Below are 20538 nucleotides of genomic sequence, written 5' to 3' on the forward strand. Positions count from 1 at the left end.
TTCAATCTTCAGCACCTCCCACCCCAAACCCAAAGCAGGCCATAGTTTTAAATAACAAAGCATTTTTTTGTGTTTGTTTTGTAGATAGGGTCTCCTATCCCAGGCTGGCATTGAACTCACTGAGTAGCCCAGGACGGCCTGGGATTTTTCATCTTTCTGTTTCTACTTCCATCACATCCTGACAAAGAAAAAAGGGGCGAGATGGAAATAAGAGGTTCCAGTTGGTAGCTGCTAGACCTGGGCTGGTAACTTTGGAGGGGAAGGTATTGGCTGTGGGAGATATTCACGTTAGACTCACGAACCCGAAGAAAGCGGTAGTGTTTCTTATTTTTATATTTATTATAGTTTTTTATTTAAGTATTTGTGTGTACACATAAACCCGCCATGGGCCGCAAGTGGAGGTTAGAGGCCAATCTGAAGGGTCGGATTTCTTCAGCCACCACGCAGGGGAAGCTTGAGGATGGAACTCTGGTCGCCAGGCTTGGCAGCAGGCGACTTTACTTGCTGAGCCATCCTCCAAGCCCTATTGTTTATTTTGTAAGGCTTTAGATTTTGGAGACAAAGTCTCCCGGGGTAGCCAAGCCCGGCCTGTAACTTTCCATCACCGACCTCCCTCCGCAAAGGTGCGTTAGGCCCACCCTCCCGGTTAGCACCTCCTCCCTTCCCGCCCGCGCCCGTCCCTCCTTCCGCGGCGCAAGCGCACTGCTCGCCTTCCCAGCCCAGAGGCGGGCTCGCGTTCCCATCGATTCGTCTCCCTGGGCGATTGCTTCTGTCTGTTGTTTAGTTATGGTGCGGGCCAGGACTCGGGAAGGCGGCTGGAGTTTGGCTGGTTGCTGAGCGCTGCCCCAGTCCAGTGCCGAGCGGGCTATGGGCGAGCCCGACACTTTGGGCTCGGGGCAGCTCGCGGCCGGCCGGAGCTGGTGCTTGCGGCGACTGGGGATGGACCGCGAGTGGTTGCAGCTGGAGGCTGCTAGTGAGGTGAGGGCGAGAGGCCCGGCTGGGGGGGGGCGCCCGCTGAGGGAGCGGGGAGGCTGAGGAGCGGCGCCCCGCCGCGGAGATCCGGTTTGCGAGGAGGCACCGAGGTGGCAGCTGGGATCGAGCCGCCATAGGGACTGGCGGGACCGCGCCGCGAGGCCAGGCGAGGCCGTGGCTTGAGAGGCCCGGGCTGGTGGATGGCTGTGCGGGAGCGAGCCCGTGCCGTAACGGACACGGGACCCTCCAGTGAGCCGAAAGAGCCTTGCCGTGACTCAACTCAGGGAAACTGAGGCTGAGGCGTCCCCACTGACCCCGACAATGGCGAACCTGCCCGGATGGTTGCGGAGGGCGTGTACTCTCTAGAGTTGATTTTGAGTGTGCTCGCGAGTTTTTAAGGGTGACTTGCCTAAAATCCTCCAACATGAATCTAAAAATAAAGTCTTCTTTTACCTCCGAGGAGAATTAGCGCGTTGGGGTGGACCACGGTTGCACCCTCGAAGTGGGTCAGGGACAGTCAGCAATTCTCTCTAGAAACAGCTTACAGTGTTGGATAATGCAGGCTTGTAGGGCTGGTGCTGGGGATCGAACCTCATACTTGGAAGGCAAGCTCTCTGCCAGCTGAACAGTGTCTTTAGCTCCATTGATGCAAAACTAAAACACAAAAAGGGGAGGCACAGTTATGAACGGAAGGGAGGTACGAGATTTGGTACCCGAAAAACTAAGCGTGGGCCGCATCCTTGTGGTCAGCTCTGGAAGGAGAACTGGGTCAGGTCAGGTCCGAGCTTGTCATTCAGAGCCCTTTGGGCTTTGGAAAGTGTGCAGTACTGAGTGTCGGTCGTCCTGTGTGCTGGCTGAGGTCTTATGTCAACTTGACACACACACTGGAGTTATGTGAAGAAGGGAGTCTTAATTGAGAAAATGCCTCCATAAGGACCGGCTGGTCTTTTAGTGATTGGAGGGGAGGCCCCAGCCCACTGTGGGTGGTGCCGTCCCTGGGCTGGTGGTCTTGGTTCTATAAGAAAGCAGGCTGAGCAAGCCTCGAGGAGCAAGCCAGTAATCAGCTCCCCTCCATGGTCTCTGCATCAGCTCCTGCCTCCAGGTGCCTGTCCTGTTTGAGTTCTTGTCCTGACCTCCTTCCTTTCCTCCCCAAGTTGCTTTCTGTTTGTCATGTGTCATCGCAGCAATAGTAATCCCAGCTGAGACATCCATGTAAGCTAAACTCATTGTCTTGGCAGTTTTAGTTTTTTGTTGTTGTTTTTGAGAGGCTGTATGTTCTCAAATGTAGTTTCTGCCCTTGGAGTTTATGGTTTGAACCAGAAAAAGAGGATTTATACAGTGAAGGAGTCCCGTGAACATCTGTGTTGGTCAAGGTGTGGCTTGTTTAACATTATTCTAGAGCAGGCCCGGCTTTAAATTAGCAGGCATTAGAGAGCCACTTATTTTTAATTTAAGGTCCTTTTTGTCTACAGAGCTCTCCTCGAGATGTTCGGTACCGTTCCGTAGATTTGTGTGGAATCACCTAGAAGGGAAGAGGGACCCTAACAAACCAAGAGATTGCTGAAGGCGGTGTCAGGAGTGACCCCTGTGGGGATGGTCACTATGTGTAAGAGAAGCCCGCCTGGTGATGTCCAAGTCAGGTTGTCAGCAGCATTTGGAGCGTGGCCTGCCGAGTGTAGGGTTTGCACAGAGGTCAGGTTGAGTCAGAGGTCGGGTTGAGACCTTGCGGGTATGCGCAAGGTCTCAGGAGGTGTGCTGGCGGCCAAGAGCTGAGGTGGGTTACTTCCCTCAGTTTCAGTTTTCTCAGATAAAATTATAAAACACGGCGGGCTCCTCATATTGTATCGAAGGAGTCCTTTGGTAGGTTATCTGTCTGAATGGGTGTCTTTAAACTTTGTGAACTAGTCTAGAGATGTGTGTAAGCACAGACCAGCAGAGGTTTATTGCAGGCGAGCTACTTCAGTCCTGCAAAGAAAAGCTGTGTCTTTTGCTTGCTTGTGTTCTTCTCTTGTATTTGGTTTTCATGAATCTGTGGGTTGGAAAACGGGAAGGAATGGTTAGAGTACTTACTGGTTATTTCAGAAACAGCTGTTGTCTGAGGTTTCTGTCCCACCTAGTCCTGCGGTTGTTCAGGTCCAAAGAAACACACAGAGGTCTACATTATTATAAACTGATTGGCCAACAGACAAGTATTATGGGTTAAAATAAGTTATGAGTTAATAAGAAGACCAGCCAGTGCTCTTAACCTCTGAGCCATCCCTCCAGACCCTATTTTATTTTCTTATGTCTTGGCCGAAGGTACAGCATCAACTGCCATATCAGGTTTGTGGAAACTAATGCTAGAGGAACATGGTGTATGTCTATCTGATGGCAGATCAAAGAGTTACGTCTTAGAAGGCAGCGTGCTAGGCTGAACTAATAGATGAAGATGAACGGCAGCAGTGTCAGGTCCTGCCATTGAATCCGCAGTTGCCAGCTAGTCAGGTAGAGAAAGACAGCATGGTAGTCTTGCAGGAGGGGAGGATGGAGAATGGAGTCATTTCTCAGGCCTAGGATGCCTTGGCAGTGTGCTGGAGCGCTGTGAAGGCCGGTGCTGCCCATCAGCAGCCATGCCTAGAACTGGGGAAACCATACATGACTTGACTTTATAGAAGAACTTAAATTTCTTTTTCTTTCTTTTTTTTTTTTTGGTTTTTCGAGACAGGGTTTCTCTGTGGCTTTGGAGCCTGTCCTGGAACTAGCTAAATTTCTTTTTCTTAAATAACATCTGTAACACTAAACCAGGGGTTCTTTCATAGATGGGTTGAGATGTCAAACTCAGGCTGTGGGAGTTCAGGACAATGTCTGGGACTAGAGGGCCAGGAACCGTGACTCGGGTACTTCACTGTGTAAAGAAGGAGATGGGAGATTCTCTGATGAACCCAGGGCAGAACCAGGGCCAGCTGGAAGAATTGCAGAGAAAAGGATGCCAAGTTAGACATTTAAAAGTCCTTATGTATTTTAACGGCTGTGCTGAAGATGAATTGATGGGGATGTGAGAGAAGAAACTGTAGGCAGCAGCTTGCCGTTCAGTCCCAAAGAAACACACAGAGGCTTTTACTAACTATAAACTGTTTGGCCTGTTAGCTCACGATTATTATTAGGTAGCTCTGACAAATTAACTCATAATTCTTGTCTGTGTTTAGCCATGTGGCTCGGTACCTTTTTTCAGTGAGGCATTCTCATCTTGCTTCCTCAGCGTCTGGCTGGTGACTGCCTCATTGCCTTCCCTCTTCCCAGAATTCTCCTACTTTGGTTGCCCTGCCTATACTTCCTGCTTGGCTACTGGCGGCCAATCAGTGTTTTATTAAACCATTATAAGAGACAAATCTTTACAGTGTACAAGAGCGTTGTCCCACGTCAAGAAATCCTTGTCTTACTGGTTCAGGGTTGTGCTAGCCTGAGAGTTCATGGTAACTCTTCTTTATTTTTTACTATGGTATGATTGTTTTGACTACATGTATGTCTGTGCAGCACATACATTTCTGGTGCCTGGTTACGGGGCAGGTGCTAATATACCGGAAGAGGGCATCAGATCTCCTGCAACTGGGGTTATGGATGGTTTTGAGCCTCCATGCCGCTGTTGGGAACACAAGTCTGGGTCTTTCGGAAGAGCAGCCAGTGCTCTCAGCTATTCTCTTAGCACAGTTTCTTGCCTTTTCCTCTGTGGTGGCTCCCTTTGGCAGCTGAGGAGGGGGCACAGCAGCAGATGAACCGGTCAGGACCCGCGTGTGCTGCTGGTCGGTAAGATTGCAAAGAACCTCCCTTCTAGCGGAGTGACCGACTGTGTCTTACATTACCCCTGTCTTTCAGGTGACGATAGGACGAGGATTTGGCGTTACCTACCAGCTGATATCCAAGATCTGCCCCCTGATGATCTCTCGGAACCACTGTGTTTTGAAACAGAATCCCGAGGGACAGTGGACAATTATGGACAATGAGGTACAGGAGCTCACGTGAGCCTAATGATTCATATTGAGTTTTATGGATTTTGTTTGATTGGTTTTTCGAGACAGGGTTTCTCTGTGTAGCCGTGAGTGTCCCGGAACTCACTCTGTAGACCAGGCTGACCTCAAACTCACAGAGATCACCTGCCTCTACCTCCCTAGTGCTGGGGTTAAAGGTGTGTGTCACCACTGCCTGGCTGAGTTTTACTCCCATGTGCTTTGTGTGCGTGCATGCGTGTGTGTGTTTGAACGTGAGTGCAGGAGCCAGCAGAGGCTAGCCAGGTCCCCGTGGCCCTGGAGTTACAGGCTGCTAGGAGCCACTCAGTGTGGGTGCTGGGAACTGAACCGGGTATGTGATGCTCTTGACCCCGAGCCTTCTCTCCAGCCCTCTGAGCTATTTCAGTTTTTCCTTTTCTTTCCTTATTTTGGATTTTCGAGACAGGGGTTTCTCTTTATGGCTCTGAATGTTCTAGAACTTGCTCTGTAGACCAAGCTGGCCTTGAATTCATGGAGATCCGCCTGCCTCTGCATCCCCAGTGCTGGGTTTAAACATGGCACATATCTGTAATCCCAGATTTCCTTTTCTTAACCCCTGATAGTTGTCCTCGTAAAATATTAAAAACTAGCCATGCCCACCTGTTCTCTTTCGAAGGCGCAGCACTTTTGTGTGCTGCAGGAAGTTAGGCTGCGCAAGGTGATGGATGCCCTGAATGAGCACTACCTCAAAGGGAGTACAGCTGTGGCTCCTCTTCCAGATGGTAGACCATAGTTCTGCGGAAACAGGCCCCTTGAAAGGGACCCAGGTTCAATTCCCAGTACTCACATGGCAGCTCATAACTATTTGTAACTCAAGTTCCAGGGGATCTGACATCCTCACACAGGCTCATAAAAATAAATCAAGAAAAAAACCCTTGCTTAAAGCCTGTTGGTATTCTCAGAAACATTTGACTTTGATTAATGTATTTTCCTGCTTTAAATATTATTTCTTTAGATTTATTTTATTATTGTATTACTTACATGTATGTGCGTCTGTGTGTATTGTATGCACATTTGTGCACAGGTGCTTGAGGCCAGAAGAGAGGTTTGGGTTCTCCAGAGCTGGAGTTGCAGGCAATGGTGAGGTGCCCCATGTGGGTGCTGGGAATTGCGTTAGGGTTCTCTGGAAAAGGCGCAAGCGCTCTGAACCGCTGAGCTGTCCCTTCAACTAACTCCCTTTAAACAAACTGTAAATTGATCAGCCTAGCAGGAAGTGTACAGAGTCCAGCAACTAGGAAGCAATTGATCAGTCTAGCAGGAAGTAGAGCCCAGCAGTTAGGAAGCACCTCAAGTGCAAACATGCAAACTCCTGGAACATGGAAACAGACCATGAATAGGGGACTTCCTTTTTAAGGTGGGGGTGTTGTTATGTAATGCAGGCTAGCCTTAAGCACATCTGCTCCTTGGTGATTTCTCGTTTGTGCCGTAGACTCTGGCATCTCAAGTCCTAGGAACATGCTTTTTGTGGTGGAGTCTCACTACTTGGAGTAATTCCCCTTCAGGCCTGCTAGGATCACAACAACCAGAGTGGCCCTGGCTTCTGTTTGCCACTCTAGCCCTCATCTGGCACACTTGGGATTTGGTCTCTGTGTACAGGTACTGTGTCCTTGTGTGCCTGGGCAAAGCCAGAGGGAATCAGATTCTCTGGAACTTGAGCTATGGGCAGTTGTGAACCTCCTTATAGGTGCTGGGAATTGAACCTGGGTCCTCAGCCAGAACAGCCAGTGCTCTTAACCCCTGAGCCATCTCTCCAGCTCTGGCATACTTTTTAAGAATTCTGCCAGGTGGTGGTGGCATACACCTTTAATCCCAGCACTGGGGAGGCAGAAGCAGAGGCAGGTGGATCTCTGAGTTTGAGGCCAGCCTGGTCTACAGAGCTCTAATTCCAGAATTGCTAGGCTGTTACACAAAGAAACTATCTTGAAAAGCCAGAAGGGAAAAGGAGAAAAAAAAAATTGTGATGTAGGTAAAGCACTTGCCACACAAGCAGGTAGACTTGAACTTGGCTCCCCAGGACCTGTGTAAAGCCATAGGAACTATCCAGTGTCTATGATCCCTGTGTTCTTACAGCATGTTGGCAGGCAGAGACGGGGATCTCAGAACAGTAGCAATGAAACCCTTCTCACATCAGAGGGGTGGGGGGCTAAAAGTATTTGATGCACGTGTTTAATCCCAGCACTTGGGAGGCAGAAGCAAGTGGATCTCTGTGGGTTTGAGGCCAGTCTGATCTACAAGAGCTAGTTCCAGGACAGGCTCGATAGCTACAGTAAAATCCTTTCTCTAAAAACAAAACAAGGGGGCTGGAGAGGTGGCTCAGAGGTTAAGAGCATTGCTTGCTCTTCCAAAGGTTCTGAGTTCAATTCCCAGCAACCACATGGTGGTTCACAACCATCTGTAAGGAGGTCTGGTGCCCTCTTCTGGCCTGCAGACATACACACAGACAGAACATTGTATACATAATAAATAAATTAATTAATTAAAAAAAAACAAAAGACACAACAACGACAACAAAAAAATTAATGGTAGTATAATAAAGTTAAGGGTTTCTATTCTTCAAATTATATCGTTAAAGAAAAGATAAGCCCTGAGTGGCAGTGTTTGCTGTGCACGTCATGTGAAGTGTGCTCATGTATGTACAGAGCTGCTAGTCAGCTTTTCAAAAGACAGGTGCATCCTAGAAAGAGTGGAACACAAGAAGTTGTTGGAACTCAAGTGATTAGGGAAATGCAAATCAAAACCACAAGGGAATACTCTGGCAAAGATAAGGAACAAGTACAGCTGTCTTTTCTTTTAGAGGGAAGGTGGCTTGACACAAGGACTTTGAAAATACATAACTCATTCAATTGAACATCTGATCTGTGCAGCTCAGGGCACAATTGCTGTCTCTAGGTGACATTTGTAATGTCCACCCACAGTAGAATGTACGAAGGATGAGTTCCACAGTGAACACTGCTGTATTGAACATGGGGACGTCTTACTGAGTGAGAAGGCGCCACGGCAAGTTGCTGGACATGCCGATATAGGCCTGTAGTCCCGGAACTAGGAGGGTAGAGCAGATCCCACGCTGACCTGGGCTATGTAGCCAGACTGTCCCAAAGAAACGAAGCAGGGACTAGGGAGATTGCCAGGCAGACGTGAGGACCCGACTTCAAATCCCCATGTGAAAAGCTGTGTATGGCGGTGGGTGTCTGTAACCACAGGGCTGGGGAGGTGGGGAGAAGTGGAGTTCCTCAAGCTCACTGCCCGGGCAGCCTGATTGCTGAGTTCCAAGAAGTAAGAGACCTTGGTCTTGGAGGGAACCTGAGATCAGTTCCCAGCACCCACCTCAGCTCTTCACAGCCACCTGTAAGTACAGCCGTAGGGGTCCTCTGGCCTCTCTGGGCACTTGCCACTCAAATGCACACACATAATTTAAAACAATAAATCTGTTTTTAAAAAATGAGGAGGCCAGGTGTGGTGGTGCGTACTTTTAATTCTATCATTGAAGAGGCAGAAACAGGCAGATTTCTGAATTGCAGCCCAGCCTGGTCTACAAAGCAAGTTTCAGGCCAGCCAGAACTACACAGTGAGACCATAAACAAAATAACAATAAGGTCTGTTTGCTACACTGTAACACGCATAGACAGCTGCTGCTGGTGTTACTCGGCCAGGTCCCACCTAGAGTTTGACTCCCCCAGTACAAAGTATTGGTTTTGTATACTGGGAAGTGCTGTGCTTGCTCAGTGTGTGGAGGGCCCACGTGCAGAACATGGGTGACTCCTGCCTTGTGGTTTGCATTTTTTTTTTTTTTTTTTGGTTTTTCGAGACAGGGTTTCTCTGTGGCTTTGGAGCCTGTCCTGGAACTAGCTCTTGTAGACCAGGCTGGTCTCGAACTCACAGAGATCCGCCTACCTCTGCCTCCCGAGTGCTGGGATTAAAGGCGTGCGCCACCATCACCTGGCTTGTGGTTTGCATTCTTTCCGCTCTTGAATCATTGCCTGGAGTTTAGGTCAATAGGAGTGATTGAGTTTCAGTGTTCTTTAGTGCCTTGCGTGTTTTGAGTAAGGTGATTCTTGCCCCTTACACAAGCGGTTCTCTGCGGAGGCATGAATGTGAAATATAGGCAGGAAGCCAAAGCACTGCGTGCACAGGGCTCTTTCCAGGGATGGTGGTTTATGAACCTTTCGCTTCCATTTGTTCTCCAGGGTTTTCCTTGTGAAAAGGCAGAAGGTTTCGTAGCAGCAAGAGAGAAATTCCATTAAGAGGAGGAAAAGCATGAGCTTATTTTGTTTTGTTTTCATTTCCCCTAGAGTCTGAATGGAGTTTGGCTGAACAGGGAGCGGCTGGCGCCATTACAGGTTTATTGCATCCAAAAGGGAGACCACATCCAGCTTGGAGTGCCGCTGGACAGTAAGGGGAGCGCAGAGTATGAATACGAAGTCATTGAAGAAGACTGGGGGACGCTGTCTCCCTGCCTCGCCCCGAAGAATGCCCGGACAGGGGGAAAAAATGAAGACTTGAGAACTAAAAGGAAATTCAGTTTGGATGGATTAGAGAGTCCTGCGGCTGAAGGCCCCTCAGCTCTCAAATGCGAAGTACCTGCAGTCTCTTGTAAAACTGTTGAGCCAGTGACCGCAGGCGGAAAAGGTGAAGCGGCAAGTCAGCCCTTGGGATATTTGTGTCCTAAGTTGCCTTCTCTTGGGGCAAGTGACAAGACCACTGGGACTCACGCATGCTCTACTCTCTCAAAGGTCATCGAACTTTATCCGAAGAAGCAGAAGGCCTCCAGCCCGTCAGCATCTCAGAGCAGCTTAGAGCTGTTTAAGGTGACCATGTCCAGGATTCTGAGGCTGAAAACACAGGTGCACGAGAAACAGACAGCCGTCTTGAATGTGAAGAGGCAGACCCGAAAGGGGAGCTCCAAGAAGCTTGTAAGGATGGAGAAGGAACTGCAAGACTTACAGTCTCAGCTGTATGCAGAGCAGGCTCAGCAGCAAGCAAGAGTGGAGCAGCTGGAGAAGACTTTCCAGGAAGAGGAGCATCACCTCCAGGTACCACAGAGCTAGCAAGCTGTAGCATGAATAATAGAAACCCAGAGACAGAAATTGGGGCTCAACTCAAAAACCAGAAAAGCAAAGCAGCCAAGCCACTAGGAAGTCTTAACCTCTACCAAGGCTGGGCGACCACAGGCTAAGCAACCAGAGCCTCTCCTCCCATTTTGTATTCCCTCTAGTGCTGGGATTAAAGGCGTGTGACTCCCTAAGACTGGGATTAAAGGTGTGAGCCACCACCACCTGGATCTCTTTCTACATTGATCTTGTGTAGCTCAGGGTGGCTTTGAACTCACAGAAATCCATCTGACTCTGTCTCCCAAACCCTGGGATTTAAGGTGTGTGTCACCATTGTCTGACCTTAGTGGCTTTAGCTTTGCCTCTGGTCTTCAAGCCAGACTTATTTATTAAAATACAAATAATATACCACTATAGCAGGCAGAGGTACCTTCAGCTGGGCAGGCATTTTGTGAACTTCTGGCTAGAGTTGTCTTTGAAGCAGACATCAGATGCTAAGCCTTGGAGACAGAATGGGAGCAGAAAACCAAGATGAAGTTTTGGAAAGGGGGCTGGAGAGATGGCTCAGTGGTTAAGAGCACTGGCTGCTCTTCCACCTGAGTTCAATTCCCAGCAACCACATGGTGGCTCACAATCATCTGTAATGAGGTCTGGTGCCCTCTTCTGGCGTGTGGGCATATATGGAGGCAGAATGTTGTATACATAATAAATAAATAAATCTTTTTAAAAAAAGTTTTGGAAAGATTAAGATTTCAGCACACTGATGAGATCAGGAGCCAGTTAGGGTACCAAGATGAGCAAGGTAACACAAAAAACAGCTGGGATATAACTGATTTCTGATCGAAAACTGAGGGGTTTCAGGTCCAAAATAAATTTAGAGAGAAGCTGGGTAGAGATGAGGGCACCACAGAACTGTGATTTCCCTAGGACTCCTTTCTTTGCTCTCTGTGTAGACAAAACCAAGTCGGAGCCCAGAGCAAGTGCAGATCAGCTCCTGTACTGTCCTGTATGTGACAGCTTGTTGGCTGTGAGGTCAGCTCTAGCCACCGTGGGTGGGCGGTTTTGTTTCTCCATGGACAGGCACACAACTGGCTGGATGATAAGCCACCATCCTTTACTAGAAGATAAAAGTGTCTGAGTGGTACGGGGGTCTCATCTCCAAACGGTTTACTTAGATGACAGGCTTGCGCAAAAAGCTGGCTGGAGCTGATCCTGTTCCTGCTTAAAATGTCAGTTCCCATATGGCAGGGCCCTTGTTGTTCCCACCCCCGCTGTCCAGGTGATGGTGAATGTCAAGAATTCCCTGTGGTTGGCTTGGAACCAAGAAGGGCCGTCACAGCTGCAGTGAAAGGTGTTTTTATCTTGCTTGAGCCTCACAGGGCAAGGAACAGCCTGTAGTAGTGTTGGCTCGTTTCTGAAGAATTTATAGCTTTCTTTCTGATCTCTGCTCTCCTTGAGCTGGTAGGATTAGCAAAAGCTGCGGATTATGCGGGTGCCTTCAGGACATGCGTGGTGGGTGGGCATACCTTCTTTCCCTGTCCAGCCCAGACAGCTGTCAGTTCCAGAGGGTGGGAGTCTGAAGCTCAGCATGTCGCACCTTCGCTGAGTGGAGTTCTCTAGGGGATAGCGCCTTCAGAAGCCATTGCGCCTGGGACTAGCATTCGTGGCCGTGCTGTGCCCCAAAGGTGCAGCTAAAAGTCTTTTCTCTGGGGCAGAAGGTTAAAGACAGAAGAGGCTAGGTTAGCAATTTTTTGAGGTCATGTTAGCATGACTTCGAGAAGCACATCTAGTTCTTTGGGTTAGCCGCGTCTCCCTCTGCCCTTGGTGTAGTCTGGCCTGCCCCCGCTCCAGAAGCTGTTGCCCCTGCTCCGTGCTCGGTGTTTGGAGCACCTCATTGCCTGACACTGTCTTTGGGATTCTGCGTGGCATTAAAATGGCAAATGTTGTTTGTAATCACTGAGTTCTTGTTTTGACGAGATATGCTGCCCGTAAACATTTTGGAAAAATAATTTTCAGGGTGATGCATTACGTCATGAATGATTCAAAATGCCCACCCTATAGGTAATTCCTAAGGCAGCAAGCTCTCAGAGACTGCGGGAGAAACCGCCACAGATGAGGGGGCAGTTTGAATGGCTGGCATAGGAAAGGCGACAGAGGCTCAGGCAAGGGCAGAAAGTGGCTTGTAGAGGGTGGTCACTGTGGAGGGACAAATCGTGGAAATGCTGTGGGTGCTGACCTGGGTGGGGGTTGTATTTGTGGCTCATTTCTCAGTTTCAGCCATTTGGGTATCATGGCATTAGATAATAGAAGAAGCTCAGTCTGTCACCCTGTTGTTTGCAGAGCCACTCAGCTGGTGGCTTGCCACTGACAGTCCGAAGTATGCAATGGTTGAGCAAGTAAGACTGTTCAAATCCTTTGCTGACAACAACTTGCCATAAAATGGGGGTTTTCCGCCTGCTCCCTGCCCCGTGCTGTTCCTCGTCACACCTGCTTGTTGCGGGATTTTGTTCCCTTTCCTGCTTGACTGCAGTGAGACCTTCCATTTTGTTTGTCTTTTCAGGGTTTGGAGAAGGAGCCAGGAGAAGAGCACCTGAAGCAGCAGCTGGTCCAGGCTCTGCAGGAGGTAACCTACTCTCCCGCTTCCAGAGGCTGTGGTGGTTGGTGAGTGGGGAACAGCCAGGCATCACATGGCCACTAGCTGCCTCTGCCTCTTAGCTCACTGCTCTGTGGTCTCCAGTCTGCAAACAGAGCAGGTGGCAGATGCTCACACCATCAGGCTGGAGATTTGCAGCCTCAGATACACACCAGATCTCAGCATGGAAACGTAGGTCTTCGTCTAGCAGAAGCTGCCCTGGTGACGATGGAACCAACAGCCTGTAGAAATTTGGAAGCTCTCTGGAATAGTGAGGGCAACCGAGGTGGAAGACATTAGCTAAGGCTTGGGCCTTAGGGCCTCTGCGGGCCTTTGTACCTCACCATCCCTGCACTGCGGCATCCAGAAACTATTCAAGAATGTTGCAGTCATTTTAGGTCAGTTTGAGGATATACAGTCAGACGTAAAAACATCCTCTTAACAAAATAGGCACACTTACAGCATCAGGTCGCCTAAGACTGCTTCTAACTTATGTCGTTGGACCCTGTGATTGCCTCTTATGTGCTTTTTTTTTTTTTTTTGGTTTTTCGAGACAGGGTTTTTCTGTGGCTTTGGAGCCTGTCCTGGAACTAGCTCTTGTAGACCAGGCTGGTCTCGAACTCACAGAGATCCGCCTGCCTCTGCCTCCCAAGTGCTGGGATTAAAGGCGTGCGCCACCACCGCCCGGCTTCTTATGTGCTCTTGTATGTCTTTAAAGCTTGCTTCAGCTGGACATAGTGGTACACACTAATCCCAGCACTTGGGATGCAGAGGCAGGTAAATCTCTGCGAGTTCAAGGCCAGCCTGGTCTACATAGCAAGACTCTATTTCAAAAACAAACAACTAAAACCCTTGCTTTGTCTTTGAGCGTTGATTATGGTCAGTAGTTTGGTACAAGTTTAGTTAAAAGGTTAATAAGTTGGTTCGCCCTCCTCGGGCACAGCAGCAGCTTTGCATACGAACTTGCTCAGGGGTCATCTTATCTGCTCTTGCGGACCTGTGCCTCAGCCTTGTGCTGCTAGCAGTCAGTGAGAAGAGGCTGCCTTGGTTTCCTTGTAGGGAGGGGCACAAATAGCTTTGGAAATAGTTAGGCAAAAATTATATCTTTGGAATTTTATTTTTTGAGCTTATCTATTGTATAGGGTGAAGGGGCAGGCATCGTTCCCACTTGAGTATTTGTGTTTTTTGCTTAGTGTGTGAGGGTTTAAGCACTCACCTGTGGCGCTGGAAACGTGACCTGAGTTTGGTCACCAGCACGCACATTAGAAATCTCTCAACCCCTTGTAACTCTAGCTCCAGAGACTGGAGGTCTCTTTTGGCCTCCTACGGTACCCTACATATGTGACTTAAACTCATACAAACACACTAAATAAAATTAAAAACAGATCTTTAGAAATAAATCAGCACATTTTAAAAAATGTGTCTGTGTACACTCGTGCCAGTGTGTGTGAAGGACGGCTTTCGGGAGTTGGTTCCTCCTCCTTGTGAGTTCCAGGAATCACACTCGTCTTCAGGTCTTCAGGCTTGCACTGAGCCGTCTCCCCGGCCCCCTGGAGAGGTTTTAAACTAGCGCTTAGAGGTCTGAAACCAGCTAGAGTCAGGTTTTGCTCCGCAGAAGGTCTGTGTCAGTCACAGAGCTCCCTGTGGCCCCAGCACCTCCTGCTCTAACACTGGAGAACACGTGTGTCATGGCCAGTCTGACAGGTGCTTGAGGGCCATGCTACGCTCAGCTGGCGTGTTCTATCCTGTGAAGGTGCTCTCTTTTCCAGACTCACAGGCTTTAAACCCTTTTCCGAATGTTTTTCAGGTTTGTTATTTTCTTGCCAACTCTGGCGGTAGGGTCACTTGTTTTCCCATTTTATAGATGAGACAGTTCTGGAACATAGACGTATTAGTGGCTAAGATGAAGACCATGGCTTTTAGGGAACCACACACTGACACGTTTGTTTCTTTCTTCAACTTCTTAAAAAAGACTTGTTTTGATTTTTTTATATGCATTTGTATGTGGAGGTATGGCATGTGAGTTCAGTGCCCTTGGAGACCATGGGCATCTATTCCCCTGAAGCTAGAGCTACGGGAGATTGTGAGCTGCCCGACATGGGGGCTGGGGACCAAACTTGGGCCCACATATTTAGCAGCATGCTGCTTTTAAGTAAATGCTAGCTGCCTCTTCAGCCCTGAGATTGTTTCTTGAAATTATCTGCAGAGAGACACCTCTATTCTACCTCCTTTTAAAGAGTATTCAAGGTGAGAGTCTTAAGTCTGTGCTGTACTTATGCATGAAGGGACTTAGCTTTCTCTTCTCCCCTCTCCTTCCTTCCTCGTATCTTCCTGTGTCCTCTCCCTTGCTCGCTCGGTGTCAAGCCTCGGCCTTCACGCACACGAGTATGTGCTCTATGACTGGGTCACATCCCAACCCGTAAATTACATTCATAGCTGCAGAACCTGCTGATATTTGGTATAAGGAGTTAGTCACAGGTGTCAGCTGTTGGCACTGGGCATGCCAGACCTTAGCCAGGTTAGTTCCAGAGGACTAGCTGTCCTCTCCGCCCCATCCTGATTCATCTGTCCTGAAGGAAAGCAAGCTGTTTTTGAAGTTGTCATCACTGGTCCCCAAAGCAAAGTCACTGACAGAGGGAGGATGCACAGGTGTGTGGCTAACAAGAGGGTGTTACCCCGCTCGTCCTGACGGCTTGCCTGCTGTTTCTGCAGCATCGGGCTCTAATGGAAGAGCTAAACCGCAGCAAGAAGGACTTTGAGAAGATCATTCAAGCCAAGAACAAAGAATTGGAGCAGACCAAGGTACTGGACAGAGGAGGGCAGCTTAGCATTGGCACATGCAGCTGGGCATCCTGAGGGCACAGTTGCCGTGGAGAATAAATTCCTTACCTGGGGAGAGGACCTGTGAAGTTCTCAGTCCATACTGCAGCACCTGCTTCCTTCCATGTTCAGAAGCCACGTGCCGGGAGGAGGCCTGCACCCTGTATCCTGCCCTCTGTGGGGCTCCCTTTCAGGATGTGTCTTCCCCCATCAAATCCATCGAACTCTTTGTTTTTTTTTTTTTTTTTTTTTTTTTTTTTTAAGACTGTTGCCTTCATGACGCTCTGGTTGTCCCAAAACTCGCTCTGTAGACCAGGCTGGCTTTGAACTCAGATCCTCCTGCCTCTGCCTCCTAAACGCGAGGATTAAAGGCATGCACCACCACTGCCCAGCAGAACTTTTAAATTATAAATTACAAGCAAATGCCTACCAGGGCCAGACCATAATAAGAGTTAGTGAAGAGGCCTGAGGGTGAGAACTGGAGGAGCTGTGAGGCCATGCTGCTTCCGGACCCCTCCCAGAAAACAGTGCTTTTCCACCCAGTCAGTCACAGCGAGAAACCCAAGCCCGGGCTTGTCAGAGCTCACTTCTGCATAGTAAGCAGAAATCCAGATGTTTAAGTGATGAAATACCCAATTTTCAAATATTGTCAAGTTTTTTTAAGCTTGTGTAATCCTAAAATACGTATTTATGAGTAGTCATTTGATGTTTCAATCTCTGTACAAATTCAGATTTTGTGTGTGTTTTTAAATGACATAAAGGCCAAGCTGAGCAGACCTGTGGGCGGCCAGTCCACACATTAGTTTCTAGTCAGAAATGAGCATATGAGGCAAACTGTATCCTCCCCTACTCCAGGTTCAGAACCGAAGCTGAGGAAAAGAAGGAAGAGACTCTCTACCTAACAGATTTGGTGTCCCTGTCTTTTGTTCAGATCAGAACCTTTTTTTTGGTGGTGGCGGTGGGTGCTAGGGATGGACCAGGTGCTAGGCTTTCTGGGCGGCTCTGTCCTGGGCTGCAGCCTCTTTAAGTCCATTGAGTGTGTTTTCTGAGACAGGACTTTCCTGTGTATCCCAGGCTGGCCAGTAATCTACCTAGCAGGATTGTTGTCGCGCACCACCCCACTTGCCTCTCACGCCTGTTTATTTATTTTTGGAGGCTGGCCTCATAGTGCAGGCTGTCCTCAAACTAAAACTTACTGTGTAGCCAAAAATGACCTTGAACTTATTTTAAACTATTTTTTTTATTATTTTATATATACAAGTAATTTGCCTGCATGTCTTTGCATCACATGTGTGTGCACCTGAAGAGGCCAGAAGAGGGTGCTTGATTACCTGGAACTGGAGTTATAGACAGTTGTAAACTTACTTGTGGGTACTAAGAATCGAACCCGGGTCCTCTGGAAGAGCCGCCAGTGCTGTTCACCATTGAGCCCTCTCTCCAGCCCCACCTCCGCGCAATCTCTTGATCCTCCCGTTTCCAATCCCACTTGCTGTCACTTTGCTTTACCACATATTTTAAAACCCGGGGCTTAAAAGTCCTCCGAGCTGGCTGACGAGGTGCTCAGTGGTTAAGGACACTTGTTGCTTTCTGGAGGACTCAGGTTCCGATCCTAGTAAGGAGGTGCTGGCCGGAGTTGGTTCACAGATGGTACCGGCTTGCAATGTCTTCACATGGGACAGGAACAGGGCCAGCTCCTGTAGGCTTTGTCCAAGGCCACTGTCCTGTCCTCCAGTCCCCCTAGCCACCTAAGGGCTTCCCCCTTCCTGATGTCGTCATGCTGCAGGCTAGTTTTCAACGGGACTGGGGAGAGGAAGGCGGAGCTAGCATTCTGTTGTAATAGACAGCTCTTGGTGACCCAGTATCATTTTTGCCTGCTCGCCCGTCCCCCCCCTCCCCCCCAGGCAGTCCCATTGGATCCTGCTCTGCTAGACTAACCTTGCTCCTGTCCTGTCCTGCATTCTGGTTTCCCTAGGTGACTGGGTAGCGTTGTGTCTTTGCAGGAAGAAAAGGAGAAGGTGCAAGCCCAGAAGGAGGAGGTTCTGAGCCACGTGAATGACGTGCTGGAGAATGAGCTCCAGTGCATCATCTGCTCCGAGTACTTCATCGAGGTGAGTGTGAGCAGTGTTCTTCCTCCGTGCCCCCCCCCCCCCCCCGCCCCGCCCCGCCCAGCCCACCCCGTGCGGGGTGCACTGGCCTTCCGGGCTGCTTCTGCTGCCCCTCCTCCTCCGTCCCTGCCCCGCCCGCCCCAGGCTGCTTCTGCTGGGGCGGGGGGTGGGGGGGGACCTCTCAGAGAGAACTTGGTTCAGAAACCTGGAGCTGTTTGATTTCCCGGTGATGTCTGAAGGTAGCCACTTGTCATTACATCATGCAGTCTTCACCATGCTTTTGTTCCTCTTGGATCACCATTTTAATTGCAATGCAAGCCTGTATTGGAGTAAAACTGCCCACTGATGCTGTCCTTTCTTAACTCTGGACGGGCGCAGTGCTGTGTGGGCTTGTAGCGTGCCTTTTTGATGAGGAAGTGGATGTCATTATGTGTGGTTGCTATGGGTATTCAGGGGCCAGAGTGAGCATGTTTCAGGGTTTTGAGGGTCCTTTTGAAAGTGGAACCCTCCCCCTCCAAGTTGCCACTTGCTGCTTTGTCACCAGCTCTTAGTTTTCATTCATTTCTAGCATTTGGGTTTTTTAAACTACTTTTTAAATTTGATCTTTATTAGGCTAGGTGGTGTGGTGCACGCTTTAATCATTAGAGGTAGAGGCAGGCGGATCTCAGTGAGTTCGAGGCCCCAGCCTGGTCTACAAAGCAAGTTCCAGAACAGCTAGAGCTGTTACACAGAGAAACTCTGTCTTGAAAAACCAAAAAATAAAAGTTTAATCTTTATTATTATTTTATATGCATTGGTGTTTTTGCCTGCATGTATGTCGATATGAGGGTGTCAGAGCCTCTGGAACTGGAGTTACAGGCAGTTGTGAGCTGCTGTGTGGGTGCTGGGAAGTGAACTCAGGACCTCAAGGAGAGCATCCAGTGCTATTGACTTCTGAGCCACCTCTCCAGTCCCAGTTTCTAGCATTTGTAACCAGTTCATTTTATCCTAAAAGTGTTAAGGCGATGATGTCAAACAGCAGGCTTTTAGACTTTGGAAAGGAAAGTACGTGTCCAGAGGGATTCCTGTTTGAGGCAAGCTCCAGGAGGTTGCGTGTGTTAGCCTTCTGAGGAATGTCTCAGGAGGATCAGTGTCTGACTACAGGCCATTGGTTTCTGCAGTTTCTAGTCTGATGGTTCCTTGCTGTGGAAATTCTCAGCATTGCTCAGGACTGTGGAAGCTAGCAGAAAACAGGTCAGAGTAGAAATGGGTAGGGAGTGAACATCTTTTTGTTTTTTGAGACAGGGTTTCTCTGTGTAACAGTCCTGGCTGTCCTGGAACTTGCTTTGTAGACCAGGCTGGCATTGAACTCGTAGAGATCCGCCTGCCTCTGCCTCCCAAGTGCTGGGATTAAAGGCCTGCGCCACCACCACCCGGCACCCCAGAGCATCTTTGTAAGGTGGGACTGGTGGGCTTTCTTTTTGGAGATTTGTTCCTGGTCCAGCTGTGAGAAAGTAAGAGTGGCAAGTGTCATTCGTGTGTTCCCTTTCACGTTGTAGGCTGTCACCCTGAACTGTGCCCACAGTTTCTGCTCCTTCTGTATCAGTGAATGGATGAAGCGGAAAGCAGAGTGTCCCATTTGTCGAAAAGACATTGAGTCCCAAACCCACTCCCTGGTTCTGGACAATTGCATTAATAAGATGGTGGATAATCTGGGCTCAGAAGTGAAAGAGCGGCGAAGTCTCCTCCTCAGGGAACGGAAAGGTGAGTGAGTTTTGAGAACTGCTCCTCAACAGGAGACTTCGTTACTTGTGAACTGCATCCGGTGTTTTAGGGGAGAACTTGGGGAATAGAAATGGAAGCGTTAAGGGAGTTCAGAGCACCACAGCGGGAAGGGCTCAGTTAGGAATGCCGCTGGAGTTTGAGCATCCCAGAGTCCTGCGTCTACCTGGTCCTTGGAGGGCAGTAAAGAAAGCTGTGACGGAAAACGTCAGATGGTTTGCCATGCGGACACCAGATGGTGCTGTTGCTGAAGACAGCTTGGTTCTGCCACTTGAGTTGACACGTTGTAAATAAGATGTGTGTAAGTCTGATTCAGGACTCGGAGAGTACCTGAGGAAGCATACACAAGCCCTGCTTGTAAGAGCCGTGGCGTACGGCTGGGGGCGGCTCAGCCGTCCTTTCCTGGTGTGTGCAAGGCCCTGTTCTCCATGTTCTATTCTGTCTCCTAGTCAGAGGACTTTGGATTGGGGAAGGGATGTTCATTTACATCACTGGTTCTCAGCCTTCTTGTTGCTGTGACCCTGTAATACAGTTCCTCCTGTTGTGGTGACCCCCAATGATAAAATTATTCTCAGTGCTACTTCGTAACTGCAATTTTGCTGCTGTTATGAATCATAATGTAAATACCTGTATTTTCTAATAGTCTTTTGGGGTCGTGACCCACATGTTAAGAACCACTGATTTAAGTGGCCTTGTCAAACTTGGGGCTCATGTTAAAGCCTGCAGAGAGCCACTTCTCTTGGTGGTGGTGCTGCAGAAGACTCAGAACCAACAAGGAGGCTACTGGGTAGGGTGTATTGATTATTGAGTAGAGATCCATTTTGCAGAGTGAATATGCCTGTCATATTCCGTCACTACCTTCTGGGAATTGAAAATTAACCAGGAGCTGTTGTCTATAACCACCACCTGGCCATAGTGCGTGTGACTTGGTTGTACTCCTAAGTCCAGAGATGCTGGACAGCCTAAAAGGGCAAACACTATTAACAAGAATTGGGTGTTCTGCTTGTAGTTTAGTTCTCTCCTAGTCCTACTGTAGGTATCAACTATTTCAGGTAGGGGCAGGAATCTGTGGCTGATTCATAGGCGGCTGTGGTGTGAGACTGGGCAGGCAGTGTGGATGTTGGGCAGGAAGCATGGCCTAGCCAGTTGCTGTCCAGGAATGTTCTGAAGCTTGGAGG

The 20538-nt window shown here is 49.0% G+C and overlaps 1 protein-coding gene across 5 annotated transcripts in view; it reads left to right on the forward strand.

Moving 5' to 3' along the window:
* The first annotated feature begins 726 nt into the window (after nt 1-726).
* Cmtr1 (cap methyltransferase 1) overlaps nt 727-20538 on the forward strand; it is an 80292-nt gene continuing 60480 nt past the window's right edge. For all 5 annotated transcript variants that reach the window (XM_075979745.1, XM_075979746.1, XM_075979750.1 and 2 more), the window contains exons 1-7: nt 727-978; nt 4825-4953; nt 9284-10024; nt 12603-12665; nt 15387-15476; nt 17495-17602; nt 19138-19342. In XM_075979745.1, coding sequence (XP_075835860.1) covers nt 868-978; nt 4825-4953; nt 9284-10024; nt 12603-12665; nt 15387-15476; nt 17495-17602; nt 19138-19342 — 1447 coding nt within the window. In that variant the 5' untranslated portion in view covers nt 727-867. The remainder of the gene's footprint in view (nt 979-4824; nt 4954-9283; nt 10025-12602; nt 12666-15386; nt 15477-17494; nt 17603-19137; nt 19343-20538) is intronic.

Source organism: Microtus pennsylvanicus, chromosome 7 (genome assembly GCF_037038515.1).
Source record: "Microtus pennsylvanicus isolate mMicPen1 chromosome 7, mMicPen1.hap1, whole genome shotgun sequence".
NCBI classification, from domain to species: domain Eukaryota; kingdom Metazoa; phylum Chordata; class Mammalia; order Rodentia; family Cricetidae; genus Microtus; species Microtus pennsylvanicus.